The sequence below is a fragment of the Pseudopodoces humilis genome, chromosome 7 (genome assembly GCF_049639895.1).
Source record: "Pseudopodoces humilis isolate 2021_Gansu_Grassland_sample_001 chromosome 7, ASM4963989v1, whole genome shotgun sequence".
Taxonomy (NCBI): Eukaryota; Metazoa; Chordata; class Aves; order Passeriformes; family Paridae; genus Pseudopodoces; species Pseudopodoces humilis.
Window position 1 is genome coordinate 52506755 of NC_142206.1, and position 24802 is coordinate 52531556.

Below are 24802 nucleotides of genomic sequence, written 5' to 3' on the forward strand. Positions count from 1 at the left end.
CAGCCCGGCCCCCGAGCGGCGCAGGCACCGGGGCAGCCGCCGCTCCGGCGCCTCGGGGCTCGGCGACGCCGCTCCCCGCCGCCCTCCCTGAGCCGCCGCCCGCGCCCCGGAGCGGTGAGTGCAGCCGCGGCCCCGCGGAGCCTGGGGGGACCCCTCAGGGCCGGCTCAGTCCCGCTCCCCTCCCCGGGCGCCGCCAGCGGGGCCTGCCGCGGGCGGCGCTCCCGGCCGGCTCCCGGGGCGCGGGTGCTCTCGCTGAGGGGGCTCGGGGCGGGCTCCGGCGGGGGTCGGCGGCTGTCACCGCCCGCGGAGTGGCTGGAGGGGCTGCGTCGCCCTCCCCTTGCCGGGGCTCTGCGTCTGGGCGGTAAATCCGGCATAAGCCGAGGTAAAGCCGGCGGGAAGGCGAGGCAGCCCCGTGGGTGTCCTGCCGGGAGCCACTGGCTCTGTCCTTCTCTGGCAGGGGCTGCAGCCACACGGGTGTGTAGAAGGCACCTGTTGGGAAGGAGTTTTGAAACACCTGAATATGTTTCAATAAAATATGCTTAAGAAATACGTATGAGGGAGGGAGGTGAAGGCAAGGGGGAATGGCGTCAAAGTGAAAGAAGGGCAGGTTTATGTTAGATACTAAGAATAAATTCTTTGCTGTGATAGTAGCGAGGCGCTGAAACAGGTTGCCCAGAGAAGCTGTGGATTCTCCGTCCTTGGAAGTGTTTATGGTGAGCTTGGATGGGGCTCAAAGCAACCTGGTCTAGTGGAAGGTATCTCTGTCCATGGCAAGAGTGTTGGAACTGGATGATCTTTAGGGTCCCTTCCAACCCAAACCATTCTAGAATTCCGTGAAGATTTCATAGGGTGTCACAAGACCATCAGGATGAATACAGCTGAGTTTCCCCATCCCTTTAAGGATGTGCAGTGACTGTAGCTTCCCCTTTTCTACCCTTTCCACCTCTTTCATCTAGATTTTTTGTTTTGTTTCATTAATTTTTTTATTATGTCACAGAGAAACAAAACAAACATCATTTGAACCAAAAGTGTAACATTTAATGAATTGTGTAAAGCCAAGTGTTTGTTAATCAGGTCACTATGACCTGCGTGCCAGCTGGTCATTTGCCTGTGTGCAGGACACGTGAAAGCAGAGCTCCTTTGGCGGGGCGTGTGTTTGTGTTCTCTGCTATGCTTGGCAGTATTCTGCTGTGAAAAGCTCTGGAGATGTGACAGTGGGGCAGCCTGCTCTAGGGCTGAATGTGTGAGAAGTATTAGAAAAGAAAACCTCTTTCCTTTTTAGTTGGCAGGATCTAGCTGAGAACAGAGACTGTTGTGTTTAGCTGTGGTCATATGGGAGTTTGTGCTCTGAAGAACTTAAATGCAAGTTTTAATGTCAAAGATTAAAAAAATAAAAACCTGGAGCTGTTGTCCCTCTAGTACAAACAGGACCCTGGGGCTCACAGAAATGCAGTGACAGCTTTAGTTTCCTGCAGTCTATCTGTGGCATATCCTGGCACTGAACCTTTAGCCACTGTCTGCTGAACCGCAGGATTATCTTTCACTTAAGTTGCCTCTGTTACACAGCATTGAGCCTTATTTCTGTTCCTAACACCAGAAAAAAAAAATTAAAACTATTTTTAAAGCATGGCCTTGAATGCGGTATTTAAGAACTTGTGAAGTCTAAGAGCTGAGTAGGAAGGACTCTGGTGATTGTTTTTGATGTGGTATTTTTCTCCACTTTATCTCTACTGCAGGACAGCTGCTTAGGACGGGCTAATTTTCCCTATACAACTGTTACGTACTTCAGAATAACTGTGGCTGGTACTGACTGAACACATGCATCCAGTTCCAAAATCTGCATGAGAAAATAGATTATATCCACTGTTTGCTTTAGATTAATGAGGTAGGAAAAACAGATAACAATTAATCCTAAAGCTGTTACAGACTACATGTGATACATAACTATCATTAGAGGGATATTAAAGACTTTAGGCTCAAAAACAGAGAATAGTGGCATTTGTGCAGATGTTTTGACCGTACAGGCCATATGGGAGATATTCTAGTCCCTTATACATTTGGTTAGTGTAGATAAAATTACTTAATTAGTAGTATTTTTAATAAAAATATGGTTTTGAGTTTTCACTTTTATGTTTCTTACACAAGCAGTAGAGTATTTTGTTACTCTATAAACCACTCAAGATGAAACTAATTTGTGTACAGTGTCAAGAAATTAATGTTCATTGATAAATTTTTCCCTTTTTTGATTGTACAGGGTGAATGGGTTATAGAGAACAAAATCTTAATTTGTTTTTTTGACTACTTTGCCATCAGAGATTGTATATAAATTTTACAAAGAGTGAGAACCCTTACCTAACAGCAGAGTTTTTAAATTTACCTTGTATGTGACAAGAAATAATTCCTCCCGTTTGTTTGTTTGTTTGTGGTTTTTTTTTGTTTTGGTTTTTTTTGTGAGTGGGAAGAAAAAAACCCTATTAAACTTCCCTTTTTACTCCTTTTTAAAATTAAATGTAAACTTCCAAAATATACATCAGGTAGCAGGTAGGGTTATTGTAGAGGAAAGATGAAAAGTCTTTTTCTGCATAATATAAATCTGCATATTTCCATAGCTGGTTATCAGTTACTCTGTTTTTAATGGTTTAGTTGAGCTGGAGAATAAGTGATGGAAACTAAGAAAGGATGAATTCCGAGGGCTTGGAAGGTTCTCGAGTAACTGTGAGGAGTGTGAGGTGGTTCCAGCTACAAGAGAAGCTTTGGATGGTGACAGGTATAAATTGCAAGAGTCACAAAGGGGACTTAAAAACCAAAAATGTGAAATTCATGAGGCAGTAGGTGGCTAGTGGTAGAAACTGAGGTTAGACAGAGGTAGATTAGTAAATGTGAGACTCAGGACAAAGTCTGGATTTTGTTTTATTAGAGAAAAGAAAGAAAGACCCTTGACTAGTAAAATTACTAAAGTGGCAAAACAGCACATTTAGAACAGCAGACGAGACTTCAGCAATAGATTCTTTTTATATTTAGTTGACTGTAGATAGAAGGTAGTAAATGCTGAAGGAAGGGGTCGGAGAGCTAAAATATACGATAGGAAATAGGTGATTTGCGATAACCTTAGTCATGATGCACTAAGGTTATCTGTTAACTTAGTGAACATCTCTGAAAGGAACTCTTCATTCAGAAATAGTTTGAACACATATCAGCTGGTCTTTATGATATTTCATTAAATACACCATGACAGGTTGTAAACATAGGAGAAGAGTGGAATTAATTTCTAAACTCTATCAAGCAGTAAAATTTACCACAATTAGAAACATCTAACAACTGGTGCTAGTGTAGTTATTGGCAATTTTTGTAGCAGACAAAATATAAGCCTAGTAACAAGTCTTTATTCTTGTGGGCTTGTCTATGACATGCATGGGCAATGTCATGCAAACAGTCCCTTTGGATTTAGTGGAATTTTATATTGACAGCAAGTGTTGCAGGGCCCAAAGTGTGTGTGTGCTGAATGCTCTTGCACAATAACTGAAATAGTTGGAAAACTGAGGTGCCAGAGCTTTTCACAGTAATGGAGATATTAAGCTAGAGCAGCTTTTTTTTTTTTTTTTAATTTAGTTGATACATACTGCGAGCAGTGTATGAAGCTGCCAAACAAAAAACATTTCTATCCTTAGAGAATGAAAAACTAAATGCAATAGGACATATCACAAATTGCAGTAGTACTCCACAGAATAATTGTGAGCATTTAGAAGCATTTCTGAATTTAATTGGCAGATTTCTGGTTTTTATTTCTCTAAGGAAGTTCTAACTGCTGACTTTCAAGAAAATCTTGAATGTTAAGATCTTAAACAACCATAAAAAACTTTCCTGTCTACAGATATCCAAAATTCTTGTCTTGGAAAAGTGCAAGACTCTATACCATTTTGTTAATCAGACGTGCCCATGGCAAAATAAAATTTGAGAAGTGAAAGCTTCTTTTCTTTTCCATGTTTCAAAGTCACCCATGAGGAGAAGCAGCAGCTACTGCTGCAAAATGTTTTTGTCAAGGCTGTAGTGATGAGAAAAATTACTGGGTTTAATTAAATTTTTTGAATAGTTTTACATTGCTCATGATCAGCTTTTTCTGAAGGTGCCAGTATGTTTTTGTGATGACCTCTGACTATGTTGTAGAAGGCAAACAGACTCTTTGTTTCTGTTATTCTTAGATATTGTCCTCTAAGTATATTTACAGTATTGCTCACAAGCATGAAATTATTTTCTTATCCATTAAAGGAAACCTGAACATACGGTACTTTTTTCCTGTTTGCTCCTTATCTTTCTAAATTCAGTTGCTACATGGATATTTTCCTGTGTCTATCAAAATAGGAGTTCTTTAGTTTTTACTCTCCCCTTTCTTCCCACATTATTCTAATTTTTTTGGTTGTTATTTGAATGTATAGCAGATGTAGCTCCAGCTGAACAGTTTCTCAACTGTGTTTTTTCTTGGGCTATGGGGCATTAAGGAGTGGAGCACAAATGCCAGTCTGTTGCTTTGATCTTGCAGCACTGTCTGACTCAGTAAATATCCCATGCTCTTGGGCACTGGTTGGATTGAGGGTGGAGGCTGCAGAAAGATGAAGAAATGCATCACATGGGTTGTTCCGTGTCAGAGTCCTTATGGTTTATTCACTAGGCAGATGTAAAGAATCACTGCATTTCAACTCTACTTTGACAAGCTTACAGATGCAAGAAAAAGTGATTATCCCATATTTAGTATAGTAGTTACCTTTCATCCTTATATGTTAGTTGAATTTAAGGAATACACTTTTTGGTAGGAAAAAGTTTCTTCTAAGAATAGGTTACATTCATTACAAGAGTTTAATTTGCTCTTTATGCAGAGCAAAATCTGAGAATTTTTTCTTCTTTTTTGCTTAATTGTGGCTGTTAATCTTTTACTCTTTCCACACAAATTAATGACACGTCTTTTGCTTTTGTCTTTCAGATTTCCTTACGTGGTCATGTAGATGTGTTTATTTCAGCCTTAAAATTGCTGATGCAAATCCTTGCTATGGCATCTGTGGCTTCACCAGTTATATTTAAGGAATTTTGTCCCTTGTATTATCTCCTCAATGCTATTCCTACAAAGATCCAGAAAGGCTTTCGCTCTATTGTGGTTTACCTCACAGCACTTGATACCAATGGAGACTACATTGCTGTGGGGAGCAGCATTGGGATGCTTTATCTTTACTGCAGACATTTAAACCAGATGAAAAAATATAATTTTGAGGTAAATACTAACTTTTACTGTTGTCTCTTCCAACGAAGCTGTGTTGCTCAGAATTGAGCTCTCTGTTGGTGTCTCATTAACCTGTGAGTTCTTTGTATGGTTTGTTTCAACAGGGGAGGTGTGAATCTATAACTTTTGTAAAACTATTGAGTTGTTTTGATGATCTGGTTGCTGTTGGTACAGCCTCAGGTCGGGTTGCAGTTTTCCAGCTTGTGTCTTCATTACCTGGAAGGAACAAACAGGTAAATATTTTCATTTGCCTAAATTTCTGTGAGGACTAGTATGGCCAGCTCTAGTAGAGTGTTACCATGATTCTTTATAAGAGTGAAACCTAGCCAGTCTTGCCTGATGAAATAGCTGTGAATATGTTTCGGGCTTCGTATGTTAAGCTGATAAAACAATAATATTAAAGCATGCTTTGCATTACAAAAGATGTATTTAATCAAATATGTTTCTGAGAGATTTCTCATGAGTAATAATTGGCTAATCTCTTTGGTGGAATGAGGTGTGGATTGTTACGTGTTTTGGTGTGAAATAAACTTTAGAAGGACCCACACTTTTGTACTTCATCTCCAGTTAAACCAGTTAAGAGTCACTGAATAGGCCTTATGCGTCCATTTTCTCTTCAGCACATTCTTCTATTGCTTTGTTATTGTTTCACAGCTTCGCAGATTTGATGTTGCTGGCATCCACAAAAGTAGCATTACAGCTTTAGCTTGGAGTCCCAACGGAATGAAATTATTCTCTGGAGATGACAAAGGAAAAATTGTCTACTCTGCACTAGACCTAGACCAGGTGAGCATTTGTTATGGGGACCTTAATTCATATTTGCGCTTTCTGAAAGGATGCTTGTGTGTTTAAATATTTAGCAGTTACTTAATTGCTCAGTGTTATGTGTTTAGTTGGATGGCTTTATTGGTATGTGTACACTTGGCCCAGTGTGTGCTCACCCTGCAAGGCAACCATTGGCTATCCTTCACAACTGCCTTATCTTTTTTAAAAAGTAATGCATTTTAAAAGAAGTAGTGATCTTTCTCATTTTTCATGCAATAACTATCAAATCTTTCTTCAGCTTTCAGCCAGTACCTTCTCTTTTGTTTGGAAGGGGTATTTTTGACTGATGTGGCTCTATTGGTGAAGTACTTCTCCCAAAATTCTTCAGCATCTCAATCTAGAGTGAAGAATGAAAGTAACATTCGGGTGCTGCTGGCTGACTAGCATGTAACCAGTAAATGGAATTTTTCTCACATCTTGTCAGTTAATACAGACCTCAGATGTCAACAAAATTAATGCTAAGTTGAATTTCCAAATGGGAGAGAAGTTTAAATCACATCTGTCCTGATTCATCTGTGACTGTCCCTCAATTTGGTTTGACAGAAATCACCAAAAGTAATGATTGTCTCATCAATGTATGAGATGGCAGTAGGGAAGAAGGAAGAAAATGTGTCCTAAAGTTCCTAAAGTTTCTATTGATTTAAAGAGAAATGTATTAGCTAATATTCCAAGAGAAACTACATTTCATAGTGTGTCACACACAATCTAACTCCTCTCTTGCCTATGTAAATTAAGTCCATATTCATTAAGTGAATTTCATGCAGCAGGAGTTCAAAAGCTTTTTGTTTGCTTTGTTTTTTCTCTTGGGCTTATAAATTCCTTTGAAGTGTTAGTTACTACCTTGTATTTTTAGGAGGGTTTGACTCTTGTGAATTGTGTATGTCTTTGAAAGGGTATTTGCAACTCCAGCCTTGTATTGGAAGAGCCATCTTCGATTGTCCAGTTGGATTACAACCAGAAGGTGCTGCTTGTCTCTACTTTACAGCGGACTCTGCTTTTTTACACAGAAGAGAAATCCGTCAACCAAGTTGGAACACAGCCCAGAAAAAAGTAACCCTCATAAAATCCTGATGCAGGCTCATCTATTAATTCTTGTGTTTCAAAGTGAATTACAGACAGAGTGATCTAGGCAGTAAATATTAATACAACACAGCAGTCTGCTCATAAAAAGCTAATTACAATAGCTCTATGTGATCGAACATGAAATAACAATTATACCTATTTAGAAAGTATGTGGTTGCAAGTATGTCACAGTCATATTTTCAAGACACTATTAGGCAAAAATATTTAAGGCGTTTTCTCATTGTTTAAACTGAAAACACTGTCAAACTTCTTCTGCAGTCCCTATTTGTTTACTGTGACTTGGAGTGAGCAAGCATTGTAATCAAGTCTGGGTGATGGGTGATGCAGTATTTGATATTTGAAAAAGTTTTTGATATTGAAAATTATTTGATACTGAAAAAGCAAGTCATTACCTCTGTTTTTCTTATATGCTGAAGTGAGTTAATTGGGAGAATCTAAGCACTTAAATTTGTGTTGAAGACTAGGAACCTCTTGTGTGGCTTTGGCATCTTCTTTTATGTAACCCCTCTTGGGTGAGGAAGAGAGAACCTGGTCATAGAACAGCATGACTGACTCTATCTCTAAGGAGAGGAAATTCACCCTTGAAAGAGGGTTTATGATGTATCTTCCAGGGATATGAATAGTAAGAGGAATAGCAAGAGGAATAGTCTTATATGTGAAGGATTTTCTTGGATGATAGTAATGGTGTTCTGTGTATGAGAAATGAAGGGTTTAACAGCTGAGGTCTGTTCCATGCTTGTTGCAGGTAAAGGATTTCAGTTTCTTAGCATTAGTTTGTAGTGTTTTGCTTGGTTTTTATTAATTCTGGGAGAAGGAAGAGTGCATAGTAGGATCTTTTTGAGATGGACAGAGTGGCATTAAGGCTATGTAGCTTATTAGGGGGAGTCATTTAACTTGTTTAATTTATGTAGTGTCTGACATTGAAAGCTGTGGGGAAACTTGTTATTTGGAATTACTGCTCTTGTCTTACTATAACTAAATTTGTACTTCAGACATTTGACTGAATTTTTTAATCAAAGACTTTTGATAATTTGTGGTTGTAAATTTGGACCATTTGTTTTTAAATTGTTTCTAAGTTGAGTATATAGCTTTTAAAAGAAATTCTTTTGCATTTTAGCACTGGCAAATTTGGAGCATGTTTTATACCTGGCCTGTGTAAACAGAGTGACTTGACACTATTTGCTGCCAGACCTGGGCTTCGTCTGTGGAAGTCTGATGTTCATGGGACTGTTCAGGCCACATTCATATTAAAAGATGTATTTGCTGGAGGAATAAAAACTTTTGAACTGTATCCTCGTTTGGAACCACCTGACAGAGGAAGTTACAGCTCTCCAGAGAAACACCTTGGGCTTGTCTCATGTTTTTTCCAAGAAGGATGGGTGCTGACCTGGAACGAATACAGCATCTATTTGCTAGACACTGTGAACCAGGTAGATAAATCTTATGGCTGCATATTTTGTTTCTTCCATGTTGTTGTTCATGCTATGCCATGAGACTGTTTTGGTTATGCATTTTATGGCTGTGATTTAAATCCCTATTTAAAATGAAAAAATGAATATTTATTTTCTCCCTTCTCAGGTTGTCATTGCAATGATATACTCACCAACTAGCTCAGTATGTTGTCTATGAAAATTACATACATTTAAAGCTTTCAGTTGAGGTGTTAACATCATAACTAATTTTGATGCTTAGTGAAACATACAGAAACTACGGTGTAGGAATTAATGCAAAAAGATATTTTAGGCCTATAAAATGTGCCTGAAACTATTTATTCTTCTACTACTCTTGGTGTCTGAAAAAGAGATGTATTATCTTTTATTTGGTATACAGTGAAGTGTTAGCTATTTTGTTGTCTTAAAAATGCATATGAACATGGATGCAAGCTAGTATATTTTTGTCTAAATGGTATTATATGGCACTCTTCTGCCACCAAATTATATATTGCCTAAGGTGTTATATTTAGTTGCCTTTAGTTGAACAAAGAATAGATCTGTTGAATTTAAATTAGTATAAAAATGGAGCTGCATCATTGTTAAAGGGTTCCTTTCTGTTTCTTTTTTCTATTTTCTTTTTTTTTATGAAATAAAAACCTTTTACCTGTAACTGTTTATGTTGATTAAAATCCAGCAAATGCTTTTGTTAAGAGTACCATGGTGTGCAAACACTGTGTTAGTCTAATGCTAATTATTTCTTTCTCTCTTGACTCTTTACAGGCTTTGATTGGTGGCTTGGAGGGATACGGTGATATTGTGTCTGTGTCCTGTACCAACAATGAGATTTTTCTCTTAAAGGGAGATAGAGACATAATAAGAATTTCAAATAGACCTGAAGGACTGTCATCAATAGGTTTGTATAGATTAGTAAGCTTAGTATGTAGAAATTAGTTAATTTAGTATGTATAAAGTAGCGTGTACCTCATGGAACATGGTGCCTATTGTACTTTTTTAATTTAAAAAACCCAACAAAACTGTAACAAATCAAACCTCAGACAAAATCCTTCAGATTATTACAAAAACTTGCCAGGTTCTGTAGAGTTACTCATCTGTTCTGACAGGTTATATTTAGAGATCTGGTTTATCTGCTTATCTGAGCTTCTCTTTTGGCTGCGGTGAGAATGGGGGCATTAAGAAATTAAATATGCTTGCCTTTTTTGAGAGTGGATCAGCATTAACCTTATGAGGCATCTTTAATCTGTGCATTTGAGAGCTCATTCTGAACCATGATGCTGAAAGCATTCTGGATTCCTGATAATGGTTATCTCTTTAGGATCAGTCAATAGCTGAATATGTTGATTCTGTGCCACCTGTCACCAGCCACATTCCAGGGAAAATCTCAGCCTTCCTAGAAAATAAATTGGCAAATAAATCCAAAGAACGCTCACTAAAATTTCAAAAATAATTTAACTGTTTCATACTTGTTGTCATATGAGTTAAACATTTATGTTACTAGAACTCTTTAAAATGGACTACTAATGCATTTAAATACTCCATCTTAGCTTTGTATTAGTGAAATGCTAATAAATATGCTATGAAGTCTCATTGAATGCTGAAGAACTTAACTTTCTTGTTATTGCATGTTGGCAATAGCTTTAGTCATTTAGGCAGTTCTTTACTCACAAACTTTTTGAGACTGTTTATTATTTTAATCTCAGCTTTCAAGTACAGTTTGAAAGGAGCCTTTAGAAGAAGTATATTTTCCTCTAATCACTACAGTGATTTATCTGGTATTTTTCCTTGAATTTTTTTTCAAGCTACTGAATATTTGAATGAAGACATTAAAGATACAGGATGGCACTTCAGTGTGTGATCCAACAATTGGATCTTCCAAGCTGCAGACCTGTGCTGTTCTTTTTACATACATATAAACTCAGAATTTTGCTAATAGAAGCTTGATACAGGGTTTGGGGGAAGTGCTTTCATGTAGATTAATTTGCAGGAAGTTTATAGTGTGTGTGTGTGTGAGCATGCAAGTATTTATTTTTAAATGTTGTTAGCTTAGAATTTATATTTTATAAATATTCTTTCAATACTCTCTAAAATGATGCCCCTGCTCACTTGATGCTAGTATTTATACTTGAGCTAGTATTTATATTTTATTTTTCTTTTGGACAATTTCAGATGCGAACTCAAAATTGTCAAATCCTTTAACAGATACAAGTCCTAAATTGCTGACCCCATCATCAGTAGTTTCATCTGTATCATCCAGCCCTTCAGTGGAAACAGAAAAAAAAATGGTTACTTCCCCTTCAGTTACTGGTGATAAAAATGGCCCTACTTCTTCAGTGAAAGATGATCTGGAAACTCCAACACTATCAGAGAAAAGTTTTGATAGAGTGGGAGACTTGAGCAATGAAACCAGGAAAAGGGGCTGCTCTGTAGTAAGTGAATCACGAAGCAGGAGCAGCTCTGTGAACTCCGTGGACAGCGGCTCGAGCTTTATGATGTGTACAGACCAACTTCCAGAAGCTCAGAGAGAAGGTCAGCTTTCTTCACAACGGTTCAGCACCATCAGCTCTGAAGATTTTGATCAAGAACTTATTGTAAAGCCAATCAAGGTGAAAAAGAAAAAAAAGAAGAAACAGGGTAGGTCAAGCAGAGCTTTCCCTAACACTGCTCATTTGTTACAGCATGTTACATGAAAGAGTCTGTGTTCGTCAGGCTTCATGTATACTGTGCTGCTGTGCTTCTGAAATGGTTGAGAGGTTGTGGTGGGCCATTTCTGTTTAAGATGAAAATCTCTTTTTCAAGTGGTAAATTGATGAAGTCATTTTAGATCTGTTTGGAGTTTATTTCTTTTATTTTGCTTTATGTAAACACTATTTAAGTTCTAATGGGAGCATACAGTGGACTCTGTCCGGTTTTATGTTGGAATTGTGTAATACCTATTCATCCTATTCAGAATATTTGGCAGTGCCTTTCTTAGCCGTCCTCTTCAGTTTGATGAAGTAGTGTGAGTACTCGATAATTTTAATTGTTTACTGTATTAAGACTTTTTGGGGCTTTATATGTATCATTTATTATTAAAGTTTTAAAAAAATCAGTATGGTTAAAATATAGATTTAGCTTTGTTCTTCCAGCAGTTCTGAAAATATTTATTTGGTATTGGGATTGAACAGATTTTATTAAGATTACTTTTCTCCTTTTTTTTCACGTGTGTGTCTGTGTGATAACAGAAAGTGGGACAAGGAGAAACCACAGCTCTCTGGAAGGCACACCAATTTATGAGCGTCAGCTTTCTGGTGACAGTCCACATTCCTTGAATGCAGACTCCTTTTCCATAACTTCCAGCATAATGAGTGGCAGCATTGATCATTTGAGTACTGGATCTCCAGATCAGGAAAGTATGTTCAGTATGGAGTCCCATACAATCCTGGCAGAAGATAATGGTTCAGAAACTTTCAGTGTCCTACAGTCTCCTGAGTCAGCCAATGTATTAATTAATGAAGAAAATGGAGATTTGGTTGATTTACAGAAACTTCCAAACAGTGACAGTGGCATGGGTACTTCAGCTATTATAGATACTTTGACGTCTGCATCTCCTCTGATGCTCGCAGAAGACTTGACAAGCAGTGTTGGTGGTGAATGTAATGGTGGTGTGGTTTCTGCAAGCAATGAATGCTGTCCTGGAAAGCTGAGCCAGGAGGAGGAGGAGGAGCAGGATTTTCCTACATTGTGTGAAATAAATAAAGACTTGGATAAAATGAAGATGCAGGATACTGAAAAATCTTCTGAAGATCCAGACCTTACAGACCAGATGTTTTTGGAATGTGATAGTATACTTGGTGTCCAGACATCCCTGACACCAAAGGAAAGTGATGAAGCTGGTGAGGAGGACAAACAGAAGCTCTCCCTAATCCACAGTGCTCTTTCAGACCCTTCTGCGCTCCAGTGTGACATCTCTGACAGCATTCATTCAGATAACTGTTCCATTTCTGGGTGGAATTTTGAAAGTGCAATCAAAGCTAAATGTGGTACTAGCACTGCTGAAAGGGTTGCAGACACTCATGAAAGTAAGACTGAAAAATCTGCCTCAAGTGATGAAGAGGATATTTATGGACATGGATTACCATATTCATCCTCAGAGACCAGCATGCCTGAAGTTGGTGCTGTGCCTGGTGCACAGGATGTAGCCAAGATAAGCCTAGATGAAATGGTGCTGTTAAAATCTGACCAGGTATTTCTTTTCTGTTTAATTAAAGTACCTTTAACCTTAAAAAGAAACAGCTTTTCAAAAGAAACATTCCTGCAATTACTGTCCTTTACATCTTTAGGAGAGCAATTTTTTTTTCATTTGATTCAATACACAAGTATAAAGCCAAACAACAGTACGTGTTATAACTCTTAAAAAATGTGATGTATCTGACTTCAGAATGGGTGATATGTGCTTGCAATGCAAAGAAGCTGTTCTGGCTGTATAATTCCCAGCTCAACAAAAATGCTGTTAGAAACCCATCCATTAAAGAGTGAACAGTAAAACCCAGTCACGCTCAAATGCTGCTGCTAGTTTGGATCTCCAGTAGTCCAAATTCTACGTGATGCTGTTCCCAAATTCAGCTGACTTCATGGAGAATTAATGCTAATTATCTCACATGGCTGGCTTCTGCTTAAGGATTGTTTTACCTGTGAATACTCAGAATAAGGATTAGTCTTTGCCCCCTAGCTAGCAGTAAGTACTGTTTAGAATGTTGACAGTTTCTTTTTTCTTTCCTTCGTCGTTATTTTGTGGGTAATCCTCATAGACACTATAAAAAAGAAGTGCTATAGTTAATTGTAAAATGTGCAAACTTTCCAGAATTGCTGGGACTTTTAGCAGAAGTCTTAAGAAGGAAATGCAGTTCTTGTAGGGTGGCAATTTTGTTTCTTTTACATCTGTAACAGCCTTGTATTGAGATCAACCAAATATTCATTCATAAAGGTTGAGTTATAAATTGATGGTGTCCCAGCTGCAGCCCAAAGTGCAGAAGGTTTTAGTTTCAGGTTACAGTATTCTTATACTCTGTCATGTTCAGAAAAGCCCCCTGGTAATGTATGCAGTTCTTGAGTTCACCTCATGCAAGCAATCAAAATTTAAGAGGGCAGGCTGTAAACCAAATTTCTGCAAGATGTGGTTCCTCTACCATGCAGGGAGTATTGGAGTTGGATATTCAGCTGTCTCTGCCCTTCAGCTGTCTTGTTCCCTTGGCTCATCACTTCCTAGACAGTGAATAATTTCCTGGACTACCAGCAGACTGTACATTTCTTTGTATTCCTTCTTTGGACATGGATGGCAGGGTGGAGGAGTTTATTTTTTTGCTAAATCTGTTGTTCTAGCAGTCTCATTGTGCACATACTCCCTTAGAGAAAGAACAGTGACAGATGTAGTTTTATTTTACATGAGGCAAATTTATTCATTGTTTAAAAGTACCTAAGTTTAGCTTTTTTTTTTAAATCAAACTGTGGGACCTGATCTTATATACCCATTTTCTTAAGCGGTTTGAAGACACCTGACACTGTTCTGACTCTACAGTTTTTAGTTTGCAGAGAGCTGGATGGGATACTCTGGTCCTGGTTATGGCATCCTGAGCCTGGTTGTCTCAGAAAAATATATTTGGTGCTTGGACTACCGAGGCAGCCTGTACTGCAGTGCCCTTCCTGCAGCTGGGCTGCGCTGGCAGAAGTTTGAGGATGGAGTCCAGCAAGTGGCAGTTTCCCCCTCAGGTGGGTTGGCTTCTGCTTCACTGTTGCCTTGTAAATAGAAAACTTGGATAAACTTGGGCATTTTTCCTTGTTTTTGTTATTTGGTTGTTTATTTTTTGTGGTTTTTGCTTTCTTTTAATATCAGTTATTATTTAATTAGGTGAAACTTGTCATTTTTATGGGATTATGGATACAGTTGAGTGCATATGTAATTTCCACATGGGCAGTTTATCGTTTGTTTGGTTTTTTTTCAAATCAATTCCTTCAAGAAACTTGGCTGTTTAGGGCTTGTTTCACATAAAAGTAGTGTGTTGGTTTGGATTTCTTTTTGTTTGCTTTTTTCAAGTGATCATAGTTATATGACTGCATCTTCACTACCTCTGCACCCCATGTTCCAGTTTAAATGACTGTCTTTTTGACAGGTTCACATTGCATTTTGGGAGGTTTTCAACATGCGTTTGCCTGATTAAAGTGAACTTCAGAAGCAGCAGTTGAGTGGTAGGCCGAGAAGGGCTCTTTGTCTATACAAAACCTTGATTTTTGTTACAGAGCTATACAAGTTCTTGTCTGTGAGGGTGGTGAGGTACAGGAAGAAGTTGCCCAGAGAAACTGTGGATTCCCCATCCATGGAAGTGTTCAAGGCCAGGCTGGATGAGGCCTTCAGCAGTCTGGTCCAGTGAGAGGTGTCCCTGCACTGGGAGTGGAGTTGGAACTAGATGATCTTTAAGATCCCTTCCCACCCAAACCATTCTGTGATTCACAGTTTTGAAGTTCCTTTTCTTGTAAATGTAGAATCGGCTTTGTGTATGCGTGGGTTGGTTGATTTGATTTCTTTTTAAATACTGAAGTAAAAAACTTAGAAGTTTGACTACATTTGCATATGCATTTGTTCTGGATGATTGTGAATGAGGATTATGTTGGATTAAAAATAAGCAGGTTTTGGTTATAAACTTGTGTCACGTTTGGCCTTACAGATTGTTCCAGGACTGGAGTGAAAATACAAAGTTTCTCAGCCATTTTAATTTCTTTGTCTCCTGCCTTGCCACTGCTTTTCTTCCCTGTGATCTCTAAAAGCACATGTCAATCTTCCCTTCTCTCTGTTATTTTAAGAAGAAAGAAATTTTATTTGATCTGTAGCTGAGTTTTGCTATAGCCAAAACAATTTGAGAGTACTTGTAGTAGGTGAGAGTGTGGGTTCATCCAGCTCAGTGTCTTACCCTTAAGAGTGGTCCAACAGCAGGTCCCTGCAGAAGAGTGAAAGGCATGAACATGTGTCATGTTTGCCCTTGGTAGTTTCAGGCTGCAGCGGTTGGTGGCTCAGATTGCCTGAGCAAAAGGTTGTTTCTCTGCATTTCTTATCCTTCAGTTCCAGGAATTCATCCAGTTTTTCACTGAATCTGTGGAAGTTTCTTTCATCCATAGTTTGCCATGGGTGTATTAATGTGGGAGCATGTTAACCACAGCATGTCAAAATTGAATTGAATGCAACTTTGTGGAATCATTCAAAGAAAATTAATATGACAATGTACAGTTCTGGTAGAAGCCAGCAGTTAAGTTTGGGGTTCCATTTGGTTTTCTTTTTTAAGATATTATTATATATTAGAAGTCAGTTACTGGTCTGGTCTTGCTTTTTTTAAAAAAAATTGTAAGAGCTTTTTAAACTTGCATTTTTGTTTAATGCTACTGGTTTCTATTAATTTGGGTGTAGCTAGGACATGTCACCTGTGACTGTTGCAGTAATTGCTGAGTGCTATTATGTTCTTTCTTTCTCATACAGGGGCACTTCTCTGGAAGATTGAACAGAAGACTAACAAAGCTTTTGCTTGTGGAAAAGTAACTATAAAAGGAAAACGGCACTGGTATGAGGCTTTACCCCAGGCTGTATTTGTAGCTCTAAGTGATGACACCGCCTGGATTATCAGAACAAATGGAGATCTGTATCTGCAAACAGGTACCTGAATTAATTGCAGGCTCTTTGAATTTTTGTGGGCTGAGATTATTAGATGTCATGTCTATAGAATGATGGCAATTTTCTATAAACTTTTATTCACAGCCAAGGCAAAAGGAAACCTTTTTATCTTGAGAAACACTTGGAAACAGTTGTGAGATTTTGTGTGATTAAGGGAATGGAAAAGCCAGTTCATGGCCACTTGTTTTGTGTATGCCAAGTGGAGTACATACAGTACAGAGAATACATGGCATAGGGAAAATGAGATGGATGGAGATAAATGGAAAGGGATTGTGGAAAATATCAGAATAATATCCTTGCTTTGAAAGTGGTATGGTGCACTGAAACAATTCAGCCTTAAGTGCGCAGAATAGGGAAAAGTAGAAGCTTTGTGTTTGGAAAAGCACAGATCTCTAGAAGGTAAGAGTTACCACTTGATAATGACAGGAAGGTATTCTGACACAGAAGATTGTGAAGTGCTTTGGAAGTATAGACAAGTGGTATGTGTTTCATGTGGCAGAGAAAGCAAAGCCATGGGAGAATGGAATGGGCTGTGGAGCAGGAATCTGGAGCTGCCTTCTTACTGGATATGAATGAGGCACAAACTGGAGAAAGGGGCAGTAGTGGCCAAAGTAGTGGCAACTTTGAAGTCATGGCCTTAGTTTTAAGTTCTTCAGTGAGTAGAAGAGGATGTATTTGGAAGGTGTTATGCAAACAATGTTCAGGCTAAATGCAAGGAGCTAGGATGAAGGATGGCAGTGCTAGTTTCAGAGTTAAGGGAGAAAAATATCAAGGACTCTCAGGTGTGTGGGGCTTGCACATAGAGTTGAATTACTAAGGAAAAATTACCAATGACTTGATGAAGGAATTACTGGTGAATGAAGAAGAGGACTGGGTTAAAGGGAAACTATAAGGTGTACAGAAACAGGATAGCATGTCTGAGTGGCTATCAAAATTCTCATTTACCATTCATTTAATTTTGGCAATCTTGTATTTTCTCTTTTAGGTTTAGTTACTATAAGCACCAGGCAAAAATTCTTGGTGATTAAGAAAACTGTTTTAAGTACACATCACTGTTTCAAAGATATGCTACTAAAATTATTTTTTTTAGTTATGTGTAGTAGTCCCAGAGTGATCAAGTGGCCTGCCCATGGTCACATGCATACTGCCAAGAGGCATGGATAGTGGTAATGCAGAGTAAATTTTGGATGCTAATCATACAGAGCTCTGTGGAGGTTTGAATCAATGGTCTTCCCTTTGAGAGATTGTTTTGATTACATCAGCATACATTCTGCTGTTCTTAGGCTTCCAAATTTGTCTTTTGATGCAAAAAATCTCAGTATATCTATCTTTCTAATGAGAGGCAGCCAGTGAAAATCGTTTCTCCAGGATTTTTTCATTCCCTTCACTGTCTAGTATAACATTTATAACAAAAGTGTGTGCTCAGAGGTTTAGAAATTACTGTTCTTGTTAGTCTAGAATATACACGTGAGTCTGTACATACTGGCTTTGGCAGCATGAGGAGGTGGACCAAAAGCTGTATCTCCTGAGATGTTTCACATGCAGTTTCATACATGTAAATCAAGCTTCAGTGTAATTGTAAAGAAGACATATTGCTGTAGATTAGATGTAGAAATGTGTGCAAACTGCCTGTAAATCTACCAGAACCTCTCTGCTCCTTTCAGTACTACACACTTTGGCATGCTCTTTTGTAATTGCTCTGCTATCACAATTCAGATCAGGTTGCTTCTCTCCTTGGCATGTTTTGGGCAAAAGTTCTTCCATTACTGGCTTTTTCTTTGATGCTCTGTCAGCTCTAGTAGAGGTTTTATAAATGGAGATTCCTGGTGCTGACACTAGAGGGAGAAAAGGAACAGAAATGACAGGACTGGACATGCACTGTGGAGGATGTTGAAGGATGTAGTGTCTTATTTTTTAAAATGTAAGGTCAGCAATCTTAGAGGAAATTATTAATAGTTTATAGAAAGAAAAGTCACTCAAGGAAACTGTGATCAAATGGCAAATGCTAGCATGTCAAGGAGATTCCCTTCTGCATTTTCCTTTATTAAGTTGCTTTATCTCTTTCCTTTTGTTCCAAAAAGCCAAAATTTGTAAAGCAATCCTCATTTTCTGATTTCTAGGCCTGAGTGTGGATCGTCCTTGTGCCCGAGCAGTAAAGGTTGACTGCCCTTATCCACTGTCACAGGTCACATCCAGAAACAATGTGGTGTGGGCTCTGAGCGAGCAGCGGGCCCTGCTGTACCGGGAGGGAGTGCGCAGCTTTTGTCCTGAAGGAGAGCAGTGGAAGAGTGATATTGTCAGGTGATAACTCCCATGGGACATGCTGGGTATAACCACAATGACACAAATAATTGTGCTGGAACTCCTCCATGCTTGAAAAAGTATTACCTGAACTCGTGTGTCTATATGCCACTGTGTGTGTGTACATATATCTGTTTTAGCTGTCCTTCCTCCTGAGTGAGAAAAAATTTTAAAACATCTTCATAATGTCTGTCAACGTGACTTTTTTATTAAATATTGCTTCTTTAATCTGTGCCATAATTGTTTTAAGGAGCTCTCCAGTTTTTTTGAGAGTCTTTTTTGTTTTTTCTTTTCCCTGAGATTAAATGTATGCGTTTTCTTGGTCATCTGCACAGCTGGACAACACTTCTGTACTTCCAGCCACAGATTTTTATAAGTATTTTGTGTAGTTGGTATTTAGCTTTGTAGTTGATCCTATGCTCACGGTAGTTCCTTTGTGATAAAGTTAAAAGTGCTGAGTCTCTACTGCTGGCTTTGAGAATGTAGAGTTTAGTGTCAGTTGTGACATCAGCCTGGTGCAAGTTTAGGAAGAAATTCAAGTTTGTGTGGTCAGGTGATTTTATCTACTGAATATCCTATTGTGAAACCTCAACTTGTGCTACCTCCCAGCCTGCTATTTGGCTCTTGAACAGTCTGAGAAACTACTGTGTCTTTGTTCAAATGTGAAATTTGCTTGTACGTTAATGAGTTTATTAATGAAAATACCTGCTTGACCTACTCCTTAGGTACATTTCATGTTCTTGAGCTTTGTGTTAAAATTGCAGAGAGCAGTCACTATTTGTTCTTAAATTATCAGGAAAGGTTATCTGAAAGAACTAGCATTGTTTGCTGCCTTTTCAGTGTCTGATATGATCACCTGACCCTGCTGACTTTCAGAGCTTGAAAATTGTTTACTTATGCAGGAAACTTACAGTCCTGAATTCAACATTTATCTTTGTCATATAGTTGAGTTTTCTATTGTGGTCCCTGAACTGCAGGTATTGTTCTCAGAATGGGTCTGAAGTTGAAGAGATACATTTATGAAGCTGTTTTATCAAAAGCTTAAAGAACACAGCTCTTGATTGGTTATTTACTGAACAAAATGGGGCTTGTTTAGTTTTATTGTTATGTATCCAAGTTTCAAATCTTGAGTGATCTTTGAAGGACTCATGGTTTTTGTTGTAGTTGTTGAATGTTTTTTACTTAAACAAAATATAAAGTACTGAATAACTGAAAATTTAATGTCAAGTGTGTTTTTAGCTTGGCCCCACTGAGTTTCAACCGTTTTAAGCTATCAGTGTTGTAATACCTTCCTTAAAATACCATTAACATAAATTTGAATTCAGGTTTTTAACAGTTTTACTTGTTTGCTTTTCCAGTGAAATGCAAGCTTTGGAACCAGTGTGCATAACCCTTGGTGATCAGCAGACATTATGGGCTTTGGATATCCACGGCAATCTCTGGTTCAGGACTGGTATAGTTTCAAAGAAACCACAAGGAGATGATAACCATTGGTGGCAAGTAGGCATTTTTTTATTTTGCTTTCAGTTTAGTCTTTTGCCTTGGGTTGATTATTTTTGTTGTTTTCCCACAAGATTCTAAAAAAAAAATTAAAATCCATTAGTTGATACTTTATAGTACACTTAATTCAGTATATTAAAACTTCTGTGTGGCTATGGCTGAAATCTTCTTTTTGTGTCTGCTATAAAGAGGGGATGAAAACCATCCCATGGTCATCCAGATCAGCATTGCAGAAGCTTTCAAGAACACAAGAAATGCTCTGCAAGGTCATAGGACATGCTGTTGAGTCAGAGCATCAAGTCTGGCTGCTGAATGCAACATCTTCTCTTCCAGTGCCCATCTTTATACTTAGCTAGAGAAAATAAATAATAAGTCACCATGAAAAATAATTGTGTTTCACATTTTTCCATTCAGTTGAGGTTTCTTTGAACCATGTGGAGCTGCTTGCTTCAGCCACAGTTCATGTGGGTGAAACCAACTCGGTTACTTCAAGTAACCTTCAAGTACTGTCTAGTATTGATGGGGAATTCCTTACTATTGTTTCTCCAGCTTTTCTTGTTTTCTCCAGAGACAGAAGTGGGGAAGAAGAGAGTACAAAAACAGTCTTATAGAAAATTTGTCTACGTGCCTACCTTTGTTATCTTAGAATTTTGGTCCATGTGCATGTATAATCCCTTTTTGCATGTGGGCATCATGAGTAGCTTGGCTTTGAGGTTATTGGCAAACTACTGCTCTTTTTGTGTCTTAGGCATTTCATACCATTCTAGGTGTTGCCAACCTAGATGGCAATTGCTTATTTAGATGCAATTGCTTATTTAGACCTCCTTCTGCACTGTGAATTAAAATGTCCATGAGGTAGTTGCAAATGAGTATTGCATTCAAGTTTTTTGTCATGTGGTTTGAATTGCTGCACTGTGCAAGTTTCTCTTTTCCTCTGGGAAACTGAAAATTCACCTCCTCGATTGTAGAGCATGGCATGTTTTTAGAGGGAGACATCCTAAAATAAAGGGCTGTCTTAAAATGCAGATTTCTAAATGGATTGTTGGATAGAAGGGAGTTGGTAAGGTGGCGTTTAATACTGATTGTGGCTTATTAGCAAGACAGTTACTCTAAATGTACTATTTTTATTTTTCCCTTCCTATACTTTGAATATTTCTAAAAAAGCTTCTGGAGAAAAATTGTGCAGTTCACTCCACAGCTTAACTAATTATCAAGAGCACTTTTTTTCTTTTTTCCCCAGGTAAGCATCACTGATTATGTAGTGTTTGACCAGTGCAGCCTGTTCCAGACCATAATCCAGGCAACTCACACTGTGGCAACAGCAGCTCAGGCACCTGTGGAGAAGGTGGCTGACAAGCTTCGAATGGCATTTTGGTCACAGCAGCTTCAGTGTCAACCCAGCCTCCTCGGAGTTAATGGTAGTGGAGTCTGGATCTCTTCAGGCAAAAACGAATTCCATGTTGCAAAGGGAAACTTAATAGGTTGGTGTGCTTTTGCATCTTAATTTTTTAAAGTTAAGAATATTAAACAGAAGGAAATAACTAACTTCAGCTCTATCACCATAGAAATTACCCATGTCAAGTCAGGGCAGCTTTAACTTTTTTAAAAATGAAATTAAATGATTCATTAGCATTTGGTCTTAAATACTTTCTCATTTAAAGGGAAATATTTTTCATGGAAAAGTCATTGTCAACCAGTGAACTGTGCACAAGTTACTGCTTTTAACACCTACATGTGTCTCTTCTCTGGGATATGAAGACAATCTTAAGATGCTGAACCTATTTATCTTGCACAGTGGAGTCTGGCTCATGATCAGTGTGACAGTCTATGTTATGGTTTTACAGTGCTAATAGAGGGATTGCTTTATTTTGCTTGCTACAGTTCTCAAAATAGAATTCTGACTTTCTGATTTCTGATAAACACTAACAGTACATCTAGGATATTGTTTAACCTCATCACCAAATTTGTCCTCTGTTGAAGACCATTAATATTCTTCTTTATCCTCTTCTGCATTCCCAGTTTTCTCTCTGTCTGTTTACATAGGTGTCAGGAGGAGGCTTCCCACTCCCCACAACAGTTTCTTGAAAGATTTTCTTAGAAAATCTTGTCCAAAATATATTTAATAATTAATTGATGGCAATAGAATTTCTTTTAAATTTTAAATAACAAATTTTAACAGAAAACTAAGTTTCTTATTAATACCACTCGTTCTTTCTTTGAAGGCACGTATTGGAATAATATTGTGCCTCGTGGTACTGCTTCTGCCACAAAATGGATTTTTGTGTTGGCTTCCCCAGCTTCATCTAAAGAAGGTTGGTAAATCAACAGTGCAGGCATATAATATCTGATTTTTAAACAGAACGGAATTGATGGTGTAAGTAATTAAATAGGCTGTATTACTTCAGATTTTGGTTGTCTTTTCTGTTTGCAGGGATCTAAAGTAGTTGAAGTAGGATGGAAATACGTCTGTAAAACCGCTGGAGATTAAAATAATGTATTATTCATTCTCAACTTTGGTGGGGTGTGGCATCTGACAGAGAAATGGGTGGTCCTCAGGAGCAGCAACTTCCTAAACTGCCAGAACATGAATTGCCAGAATTTGTAATTGAAAGTTTCAGAGCATGCTTTGCTGAAATGCCTGTGCTAACCAAGTGCTTCTCCTGTCAGTGCAGTTACTGCAGCAAAATTGCCCATTATTGGTAAAAGTGAGACCCTGTCAGGGAATTGAACTACTGGTTACAATAGCTAACAATTGCATTTTCCAAGTACACTGGCATTAGTAGCAAAAATGTGTTTTAGAGCTGAAAAAGAATGCTGCTTTTCAAAGGCTACTATCAAGGATAAAAAAGAGGAGAATAATAAAGAGAGGTGGTAGTGCACTATTGCATTTGTCTTCTCTCTATTAGTTCCTTCAAATGAAACATTTCTTCAAATGAGATCACTTACTACTTCCTTTATTTGAGAAATGGAGTATTTCAGTGCCTAAATAAGGGCTTAGGATGTGTATTTGTACTTCAAAGCCTTATCCTATGAACATAGCCAAAAAGCTTTAGTTTTGCCTTCAAATGTAGTGATAATTTTTTTCAGAAAAAGTAGATGCGTAAGCTTTCTCAGAGTGGATTAGGAATTATTTTAATAACAGAGGTGTCCTTTCCATAGGAAGCTTTTTGTGGCTGTGCCAAAGCAACAAGGATCTGTTTTGTGTCAGTGATCAGAATCCTCATTTTCGTCCTTCTACGGTGCAGCTGCCACCGGAGGCTGAAATGGTGCACTACTCTGCCTGCCAGGATGCCATTTGGGGCTTGGATAGTCTCGGGCAGATATTTATCAGAACACTTTCCTCCAGCTGCCCAACAGGGATGCATTGGACCAAACTGGATCTCTCCCAGCTAGGTATGATATTTTTATTGAGTAGACAGTCTCTTAGCACGCCATGTTTTTCAGAAATATCTTCCGTTTACTGATGCAGAATATAACATTTACTGGATTAAATAGTACCTATTGGCAGGTGATTGTAAAACATCAGGAACAGATGTGGCTTTCAAAGAGTGTTCTGTTTAGCCTTTTCCTGGAGACAAGTTTCCTGTTTGCAAGATACTTTGTGTGTGTTCAGTGCATCTTGCAGTTGGTCAGAGGTGATAGAGCCTGACACGGTGCTGTGCAGGAGCTCCAGCAACTTTAACTGGTCTGGCTTTTGTACCTCAGTGCAGCCATAATCACCTGGTCTAGGGCACAAAGGTCTGAATTCTATGGTTAAACTCATTTATAGCAGAGTCATCAAAGCATCCTGCCAAGGAATAATTATGCTCCATGAGTTGCATCATTCATGAGTGATGCAGCTGATAACACTCGTGTTCATATTGATTGTGATGTAATAATTAAGTGTAATGCTTAGAATGTGATGCTGGTTAGCTGCTCTTTTCATTTGCTTAGGTAGTTGACCATGATTTGATCATTGAAATGTAGTCACAGTTTGGAGTTTGGCTCTGGGGTATTTATAAATCAGGTTATTTGCCAACTTCATGAGTAATATTCTAATCAAATTTATTTTTTAATAGTCTGACAGTTAGAACAATCTTACCTCTGTGCTAATCTGCATTCCTGTTTCAGGTGAAGATAAAAGAAATTGAGATTATGCACCATTCTCTCACTATTTTAAAAATAATTTGACTGGTTTGTAGTTTTCCCATTTTTTTATGGCAATGTTCATAAGTGGTCTGAGAACAGACAAGCAATTTTAACTTAAGGTTTAAGGAAAGGCAAACACAGCTGACAGAGTTTAAGCCTCATGTACAGTTTTATTGTATAGTTTATAATACTTGATAGAAAAATTCTAAAATGTATCTTTTAAAATTAACCTGTTTGTCAGTTGTATGCCAGTTATTTTTCAGACCTGATGAATTGGTTCCAAATCACTCATCATACCATTATTTAAACACTGATTGATGCCTTTTACTGACCTCCAGGATAGATTTGGCCACTTTGTCCTTCTCATGTTCCTTAGTGTCATTTGAAACTCTTCTCATGAACCACTGCTTTCCAGCAGTTTAGACAGTAACTGTTTAACTGAAAATATAAGTAACTTCTGGCCATTGTCTGAAAATCTCAAAAGAATTCATACAGGAAATCAGTGTAATTGGTGTTAGCTGACTGTAATACCTGGCCTGTGAACTTCAGCAG

General features: G+C 38.2%; 1 protein-coding gene across 6 annotated transcripts in view; it reads left to right on the forward strand.

Annotated features, from left to right (window-relative positions):
- Nucleotides 1-8: 8 nt before the first annotated feature.
- The window catches only part of TECPR2 (tectonin beta-propeller repeat containing 2), a 42187-nt gene continuing 17393 nt past the window's right edge, over nucleotides 9-24802 (forward strand). For 3 of the 6 annotated variants that reach the window (XR_015772978.1, XM_014249782.2, XM_088058141.1), the window contains exons 1-16: nucleotides 9-114; nucleotides 4976-5260; nucleotides 5374-5502; nucleotides 5924-6055; nucleotides 6987-7144; nucleotides 8295-8607; nucleotides 9391-9523; nucleotides 10795-11259; nucleotides 11850-12850; nucleotides 14190-14373; nucleotides 16130-16303; nucleotides 18442-18622; nucleotides 19981-20122; nucleotides 21363-21603; nucleotides 22345-22434; nucleotides 23282-23515. Coding sequence is in view for 5 of the 6 variants with exons in the window: in XM_014249782.2 (XP_014105257.1) it covers nucleotides 5027-5260; nucleotides 5374-5502; nucleotides 5924-6055; nucleotides 6987-7144; nucleotides 8295-8607; nucleotides 9391-9523; nucleotides 10795-11259; nucleotides 11850-12850; nucleotides 14190-14373; nucleotides 16130-16303; nucleotides 18442-18622; nucleotides 19981-20122; nucleotides 21363-21603; nucleotides 22345-22434; nucleotides 23282-23515 (3811 nt within the window). In the remaining variant the exon portion in view is untranslated. Of the gene's footprint in view, nucleotides 115-279; nucleotides 383-1736; nucleotides 1886-4975; nucleotides 5261-5373; nucleotides 5503-5923; nucleotides 6056-6986; nucleotides 7145-8294; nucleotides 8608-9390; nucleotides 9524-10794; nucleotides 11260-11849; nucleotides 12851-14189; nucleotides 14374-16129; nucleotides 16304-18441; nucleotides 18623-19980; nucleotides 20123-21362; nucleotides 21604-22344; nucleotides 22435-23281; nucleotides 23516-24802 lie in introns of those variants that run through there. The other 3 variants (XM_088058139.1, XM_088058140.1, XM_014249783.2) reach the window with 3 other exon arrangements.